The 8986-nt window shown below is 43.6% G+C and overlaps 1 protein-coding gene across 1 annotated transcript in view; it reads right to left on the bottom strand.

Moving 5' to 3' along the window:
- The window catches only part of LOC102821630 (receptor-type tyrosine-protein phosphatase T-like), a 1273932-nt gene that overhangs the window by 1069798 nt on the left and 195148 nt on the right, over positions 1 to 8986 (bottom strand). Inside the window, exon 3 of the mRNA XM_006839353.1 lies at positions 2203 to 2474. Coding sequence (XP_006839416.1) covers positions 2203 to 2474 — 272 coding nt within the window. The remainder of the gene's footprint in view (positions 1 to 2202; positions 2475 to 8986) is intronic.

Below are 8986 nucleotides of genomic sequence, written 5' to 3'. Positions count from 1 at the left end.
AGAAGCTGAGCTATATGAAGAAGTACTTGTTGAAAGTGAAAATAATCACCATCAGTACCACTACCTTCAGCACACTGTCAGTATCTCATCATCAAGAGGAATCTAAGATAACGAACAACATGAGAGAATAAAATGTTTCTAAGAAGAAGGCATAAGTTATTGAGGAAAAGTGGAAGTACATATGACGAAAAAATCTAAGCTAAGTATGAAATGTAATTAAGTATTAAATTCTTATTTCTAGTTGTCAAAGCAAAAGGGGCAACAGAACTTGAATTGTCTCATTAATGTAAACCCACCAAGTGATCTGAATAGACAAATGTATTCTTCCTATAAAAATCTGAAAGGACTACTCTATCCTGAGGGATGTCTGAAAGACCTTGGCCACTACTCTAATCATTCTGATGTCTATCTTCTACTGCAAGCTCTATAGAAATTACTCCAAAATGTGCATATGTCAGTTTCTCACTTAAAAATTGAACAGTAGTGGGGATGGGAATGTCCTGTAAATGAGCTTCAGGCATATTATCAAGGGGATAACACCCCTCGAACACTGCGTTATGGGGATTGATGTAGTACTCATCATGTTGACTAGAAATCAGCATCATTTAATGTCAGTGGATCCTGTAGCTCAGCAAAACTGTTGGAAAGTAAAAACTTTCAACTGCTCCATGATGGCCCTCTCAGTGTGCCCCAGGGACTGGAGTGGGTCTTTGCCATGTGTGGTATCAGTCCACAAAGACAGAAGTAGAGACAGTGGAAGAGTATTTAGGGACTTCATTACAATCTTGAATTGCTATGGCATTTTTATGGTGGTTTAACTAAGTATTGGTGTGGCACTGTGGGCTAATGTGCCAGACTGCAAAGCCGTATGAACTGCAAAGTCGGTGGTTCAAGCTCACCAGCTGCTCCTAGGAAACCCTATACAGGGTTGCTATGGGTCGGAACCGACTTGACGGCACTTAACAACAACAACCTAAGTATTGGTCCACAAGGTGGCCAAAAGTTTCAAATTGGGAGCAAAACCAGGCCCTTCATTGCCGATGGTGTGACTAGCACTGCCCAAGACTTAAGGTTCAAATCCATTTCCTCAGACTGGTCCTCACAGGCTCCATGAACCTCCACTTTTCAACTTACCGTTAAACTCAGCCATACCACATTCTCTCACTTGTCCTTCCAGCCCTTCACATATTGTTCCTCATCACTCAATGCCTTTCCTTTCTATTTCCAGTAAATCTTTATTCACCATTGAAGACTCAGTCGAGCTATCATTTCCTCTCAGAAGCCATCTTGATGTTTCTTTCTGTAAAACGTTGCTGTTGTTAAGTGCTGTCGAATCAGTTCCACCTCATAGCAACCCTGTATAGGGTTTCTGAGGAGCAGCTAGTGAGTTTGAACCTCCCAATTTACAGTTCAAACCGATCTTGCAGTTCAGCCATTACCCTGCAGCACTACACCAGGGCAGTACAGTTACCCTTCATTAGGTGTTGTAAGCACTTAGTTTATAAAAAGCTGCAGTGTCTGTATTCACTCGGCATCCTGGGGTGCTCACATGCACCCCACTGTATTAAAATTATTTGTTTGCATGACACTATTCCCCCTGGGGTGATGCTGTGGGATAAGCACTGGACTTCTACTAGTCATTCCTCGAAAACCCTATGCTGGATCTCTATGAGTTGGAACCCATTCGACAGCACTTAACAACAACATCCTCCTCTAGTCCATGACCCCCAGGGATGAAGGAAGTATGTTAGATTACCTCTGGACCCACAGAACCTGCTAACCCCATTGCCATAGAGTTCATTCTGACTCACATCAACACTATACGACAGAGTAGAGCTGCCGCCATGGGATTCCAGCACTCTGGTGTGGTACTGTAGGATCAGCACTGGTCTAGAAAGAAACACCAGGTCGACAGCTCAAACCCACCAGCTGTTTGGAAATCTTATACAAGGTCATTATGAGTCAGAACCAATTCAAGGGCACTTAACAACAACAATCTTTACAGAAGCAGACTGCAACATTTTTCCCTCTTGGAACAGCTGGTAGATTCAAACCACTGACCTTTTGGTTAACAGCTAAGTGCTTAACCACTGTGCCACCAGGGTTCCCAGGACTAGTAAACATAAGTTGATCAACACCATGAGTACCTGAAGTCCCATCTTATTAAACAAACCATGGTAAAATACCCTATTTTCTACATACCTGGTAGAAGTGTGGCCAGAAAGTACTGATGGCCAGTTCTGCTTTCACCCAGCCCTCGGTGACGACTCCAGACACATTCCAGACAGGGTTCCCCTGGGGTCCTCCATTCACCTTCACATAGACGTTCAAGGCCCCAGGGCTGGACCTGTCTCGGCTTGAGAAGTAGTAATGGAAGTCGATGCAGTGCGTGTCGTTCTCCTTCAGGGTGGGCAGGAGCAGGTGGGCCTTCTGCCCGGAGGCCCTGCCAGAGCTGTTCACCATCATGAAGGATCCTGGAGAGCGGTGAGGTAGGAAGCAGCGGCAAGGAGAGAGAAAGAAAGCCTTCTGAGAATAGGTTGCACCCACACACATGGTGGCCAGAGGTGTGGCCAGAGCACAATACACAAAGGAGGGCCTGGTTAACCCTGAGGCAGCCACATGTCCTGTGAGGTCCAGAGTTACCTTTTGTTATTGAAATAGATATCATAACTATGTGGTTTTAGATGCTTAAGGACAGGACTGGACTGGTAACCACAAGATCAACAGTTCAAACCCACCTGCCACTCTCAAAAACTCTATTTAGGGTCACTGAGTCAGAACCGACTTGACGGCACACAATAACAGCAACAACATGCATGGTGTATTTGTACAAAGTAGGCAACCTATGAGCATGCAAGAAAGCAGCCTTCCATTCAATATGAGGATCTAAAACCCTAGAAGCGCCACAAGGATGTATGGAAGAATGCTCAGGGATTCGATGTAGTGCAACCTCCACAAGGGAAATTAGGTGAGATAGAACCTCACAAAAACTCGGCTATTTCAGTGGGAGCAGATCTCTACAAGAGGGATAGGAAGTGCCCTTGTTCCAACATATTCTTACATTCAGTGCCAGGGAAAACAAAAACAAAAAATCAAAAAACTATTGCTATTGCATTGACTCCAACCCAAGGTGTCCCTGAACAGAACAAGGGAACACCGAATGATTTAAACTTAGAAAAGCTGTGTGCCAGGGGTATATTCTCTCACCATACTTAGTCAACCTGTGTGCTGAACCAATCATCTGAGAAGCTGAGCTATATGAAGAAGTACTTGTTGAAAGTGAAAAGGACTTAAAATACTTACTGATGAAGATCAAAGACTTTGGTAGGAGTTGCACCTTAACTTAAAGAAAACAAAAATCCTCACTACTGGACCAATAAATTATATCCATATAAATGGAGAAAAGATTGATGTCAAAGACTTTGTTTTGCTTGGATCAGCCATCAACACTCATGGAAGCAGCAACCAAGAAATCAAATGATGTTTTGCATTAGGCAAATCAGCTGCATAAGACCTCTGTAAAAGTGTTTAAGAGCAAAGATGTCAGTTTGAGGACTAACGTACGCCTGAGCCAAACCATGGTATTTTCAATAACCTTACATGCTTGTGAAAGTTGGATAGTGAATAAGGAAGACCATAAAAGAATTGATGCATTTGAGCTATGATGTTGGAAGAGAATATTAAAAGTACCATGGACTTCCCAAAGAACAAAACAATCTGTGTTGGAAGAATTACAGCCAGAATGCTCTTTGGAAGCCAGGATAGCCAGACTTTGTCTCTCATACTTCAGACATATTATCAAGAGGGACAAGTCCCTGGAGAAGGACATCATGTTTGCTACAGTGGAGGGTCAGAGAAAAAGAGGAAGCCTCCACCGAGATGGACTGGCACAGTGACAGCAGCAATTGGATCAAACGTAGCAATGATTGTGAGGTTGGTGCAGGCCTGGGCAGTGTTTTGTTCTGTTGTGCATAGGGTCACTATGAGTTGGTACCAACTCAATGGCACCTAAAAACAACAACAACAACAACAAGGTGACACCATGTGTGTCAGAGTAGAACTGCACTCCAAAGAGTTTTCAATGGTTGCAATCTTACAGAAGGAATCCCTGTGTGGTTTAAAGAGGCAAATGCTTATTTAGTAAGTAAAACGTTGATGATTCAAACTCATATCCAGACACCTAAGAAGACAGATCTAGTGATCTTTGGATAGGACACAACATAAAGAACCCTATGAATGCAATTCTACTCTGCAGAATATAGAGTTGCCAAGAATTGGGGTCAACGCTATGGTAAACTATTTTTTGGTTTGGGGAAAAGGGGATAGAAGGTGTTAATCTTATGGAAGTAGATTACCAGGACTTTCTTTGGCTTCACCATTGGATAGAACCACCAACCTTTTGGTTAGTTGTTATACTTGCCCTGGATTACTTAGACAAACAGAGATGGGATGCAATTTCAAAAACAGTGCTATGCTTACAATGTGCAGAAAGCATGACTATTATCACTAAGCATTAAGAAGACTGTCTTATAGTTGCTGTGACAGATTGAATGGTTGTTTCCTTTCTTCACCCTTCCCTGGTCCATTCCCTTTGTCACTGGTTTTGTAATTCCTCCCAGTAGAGGCAGAGGGAACGTCCACATCCCTTGACATTGGGCTCCACCATATGTCCTGCTTTTGACCCATGGGATGTTAACAGGCAAGTTTTAAACAGAGCCTTGATATGTGGCTGCCCAGCTGAGCTTGCACTTCTGCGACTTCCCTTGGGGCAAAGTGTACCAGGCAGTTGCTGCCCCTATCAGCTTCTGATCTAGAATAAACACACATGGAGAAGACCTAAGTTCAACCAATCAAGCCATGCCACCCCCACAGCTAGAAGCACAGCCAGACAAGCAAACCCATGAAGGTGAGAAGAGATGCTTATTGCTGTCTGCAGCTGAATTCCTCCAGGTTTGTTATATAACAGAACTGTGGCAAGAGCTAGTTGGCACAGTGGATCTAGAGGGTGCAACACTCATGAAAGAAACCACCAGGAGAAAGCACCTTTCTTGTTTAACATGCAAAGGACAAGCAGAGCTGGTACCAAATGTGATTGACTTCCCAGAGACAAAGTGAATATCCTTCCACTGCAGATGGCTCAACAGAGCCTGAACAAACTGAAGAAATATTTAAGGAATTTCATGATCAACTGGGAGGGCTAAATTCTGTCGCTTATAGTCTCACGATTCTATTGGGGGAGGGGGGTGGAGGAGCAGAATACATCCTAAAACACAAGTCTATAAACTCAGGTGATTTGGGGATAACTATTTTCACTTAGAAACCTACTGTGCTTTGAAATCTTATCTTCACCATAGAATTTGTCATTCAGAATGAAAACTTACAACTATCATCAACCAGGTTGAGCCACCTCATTAAGTACAATTTCCATAACAAGTTCCAAGTAATAAGTACTTGGCAATCTATACTGGGTTCTAGAGGGCCCAATCATCCACAGTTGATCCCTCCCCTCTAAGTTCTGAACACAATGAAGAATAGCCATAGAAGATAAATAAGATGAAAACTTCTGCATTGTCACTTATGAAGCTGGATTAGTGAAAGCAATTTACACTAGAGCAATTTACAAAGTAAAGTAGGCTTCTTGCATCTTCTCCCTTGGTCCAGCATGCACACCTGTTGGAGAACCATGAGCTTTCCTTCCTTACTCCACCCAGACCCCTAGGGTAAGAGCTGTCCTAGTGGGAAGGCCAGTTAGGGTCTTTGGGTGTGCTAGTCCCCCAAAGGAGCCAATATCAAGCAAGGCAACAAGAAGTATGAACCAACAGCTGCCAAATTGTTACCATCCAACCAATCAGAAAATTCACCCACCTCTTGGGCTAGGAGAGTCCTTAGGAGGTGTTGTGGTTGTTACGTGCTGTTGAATTGATTCCAACCCATAGTGACCCTGATTAGCATTTCCAAGGAGCAGCTGGTGAGCTTGAACCACCGATCTTACAGTTGAAACAACTTTGCAGTCTGACACATTAGCACAGAACCACACCAGAACTCTATATGCAGTTAAATGCTCTGATGCAAACTGAAAGGTTGGTAGTCTGCACCCACTCAGAATTGCCTCAGAGGAAAGCGCTGGCAATCTACTTCCAAAAGATTGTTGTTAAGTGCCATGCCATCAAGTCGGTTCTGAGGAGCGGCTGGTGAAATTTGAACCACCGACCTTGGAAAGTCTATGGAATGCAGTTCTACCCTACACATATGGGTTGTTATGAGTCAGAATTAACTCAATAGAAACTGGTTTGTATTCTTTCCCCACCCTCTTGAGCTAGGAGCTACTGTTAAGTGCAGCAGAGCAGATATCTTCCCCAGTGTTTACAAGAGAGTAAAGTTACCAGTTTATGACCTGGTTAGGTGCCACTGAGTTGGTAACAACCCATAGCAACTTAATGCACAAGAGAATGAAACACTGCCAGGTCATAAGCTGAACCTCATAATCATTGCTATGTTTGAGCCCATTGCTGCTGCCACTGTGCCAAGTAGCACAGGTTAAGCAGGGAAGCTCCCTCCCGGGCAAGTAATCTATAATCCTCATCATCTTCTAGTGAGACTAATAAGGAATCAGAACTTCAAACTGGTTTGACTTCTGCTGAGAACTTGCCTTTCCACACCAGACACACTGAATCTGACTCTGCAGAAGAATCACCTGGGGGTTTATTAAAATGTAGATTTGGATTCAGTATCTCTGGTAGAAAGGCAGGGGGTCAAATCAGTGATAATTCCTGTAAGTAACCACTGAAGGGGAAAAACCAAGGCTCAGAGAAGGCAAGACTACACCAGTATCCATACGCATTTCTGTCTGTGATCTTCCCCCCTACTTCCCTGCCCTGAGTTCCAGGAGTAATAGCCCTTAAGCTCCACAAGCTCCTATGGGATGGTCTTGTTTGCTGAGCTGTGGTACATCTCTGGGAGGTAGAGGCAAGCTGAGAAAAAAGCTACATCCAGATTCTATGATGCCTCCATGTACTGCTGTACTGTTGCCAATTCACACCAGGTGCTCATAACCCCTGGACTGCTTACAACCCACAGCAGACTGGGTCTTGAAGGCTTCCCTTCCACCAGCTCAGGTTCTCATCTCTTTTCATTCAATTTCCTCAACTAGAGCAATATGCTGAAGAGGTGGAATTTATCTTGCTCCACATACCTTCACACATGGCCGAATAACATCTGTCCATCCCTGCGAGTCTCACTGGTTCCATGACTTCTGGTAGTGAATGCCACCCTCTCCTGAAGCCAATGCTGCTTAAAGTGCCTGGTTCGCCATCAGCTCTCCATGTGACACAACTCACTACCTGATGAACAGACCTGGTTCCTTTTCATTCTGGGAATACTTACAGTCCTCAGTCTCCCTTCATAGCTTGATGCAGGTGTGCAACTGAGTCCTAACCAATGGGCTGTAAGAATGATGCATGCATTTCCTGGCGCGGTCAGTCAAAACATGGCTTCGAACCAAGGCATTTCAGTTCTGAGAATTTATATATGTTTTGTTAAGTGCCACTGAGTAGGTTCCAACTCACTGTGAACCTGTATAGGATTTCTGTGAATGCACACCTCTGTGAGAGCAGAAAGCCTCATTTTTCTCCAGCAGAGCAGCTGGTGGGCTCGAACTGTGATCTTAGGATTTCCAGTACAGGATTTATACATATAATGATTAAATCTACATAAGGATACCTTTATGTCTACCTAAGAATCACCTGCAGATTCTGATGTTAAAATGTAGATTCTGATTCAGTATATTTGGGGTAGTAATACAAATTCTCACCAAGCATCTGAACCACAGTGAATGAGTTCAAAGCCCTCACCAGAGTCTCCACTGCTCTATGCTCCACCCTCTTGTCTCTCATAGAAGGGTTCTTGAACCCACAGTTTCAGCATCACCAGAGCCAGGAGCTGGTCAGAGATGCATAATCTCATGCATTTCATCTTCATTTTAGCAATATCTCCAGGTGATCTGTATGTATATGGAGTTCTAAGATTCTCTGGTCTGTTCTCTTTTCCCATCAACTAGCTGAATTCAGATTCCAGGGGATTCAGGAGAGGCAGATCCACAACACAGCAGCTTGGCTTCCTGATAGACCATGATTATGTGGAAGGCGACCCATCTATTAGGGTGACTAATTTTGAACTTTAAGTGAACAAAAAGTATCTATTATTGGGCTATTAAGTCATTGAAGTTTAAATATTACAACAGCTAGCATGATCACTATTATTTTGGCACCACAGTAATAAGAGAGCCACAACTTCCTAAAAGTCCCTTTATCAAAAGGATCAGATGACAAGCAACAGCTACAAAGCAAAGTTGCAAGCTTTAAGCAACACTATTTTAAAAGTAGAGCAAAGAAGCAGAAAGAAAGAACAAACAGAATGAACTCTGAGAAAGACTCCTTAAGAGGGAAAGACACAGAAGAGGTGGGGCTTGATGGTTACTAGGGTGGAGGTTCAGTGAAGGTCGCTGTCAGCAATACCACAGAATACCAGGCAAAGCTGATCCAGGGCAGAGCTCCAAAACTCAGAACCACAGAGATAGGAATATTTTGAAGGTTTGAAGGCTTATAAATTGTGGAACTTGATGCTGAAGTAAAATATCGCATACTTAATATTGCGTACTTTTGAATCTGCCGGGCTGGGCTGGGCTCAGAGGGCCGGAGCCGACATCTTGGGCGATACCAAATGGCAAGACCAAGGAGGAAAGCAGAAACACCATGGAAAAAAGCTGAGGGAACCTTGGAGGAAAGGTGGACAATACACTTTGTAAGTTTTGCTTTGTTCTCATTTTCTTTCTTTCCTTTTTCTTTCTTTTTTTTTTTGGTATCTGGTATTTGGTGCCCCACTGTTTGCCCACCTCCATTCTGGTGACTAGAGGGGGAGCCTAAGCGAGTAGACACACCCCCACCCTCATCACTGGTGGGTTCTTCTGCCATGCATGCTCACAGATACT

This window comes from Chrysochloris asiatica, unplaced genomic scaffold, assembly GCF_000296735.1.
Source record: "Chrysochloris asiatica unplaced genomic scaffold, ChrAsi1.0 scaffold00023, whole genome shotgun sequence".
Classification (NCBI taxonomy): Eukaryota; Metazoa; Chordata; class Mammalia; order Afrosoricida; family Chrysochloridae; genus Chrysochloris; species Chrysochloris asiatica.
The sequence above is the reverse complement of the archived record's forward strand: the minus strand, read 5'-3'. Positions and strand labels throughout refer to the sequence as shown.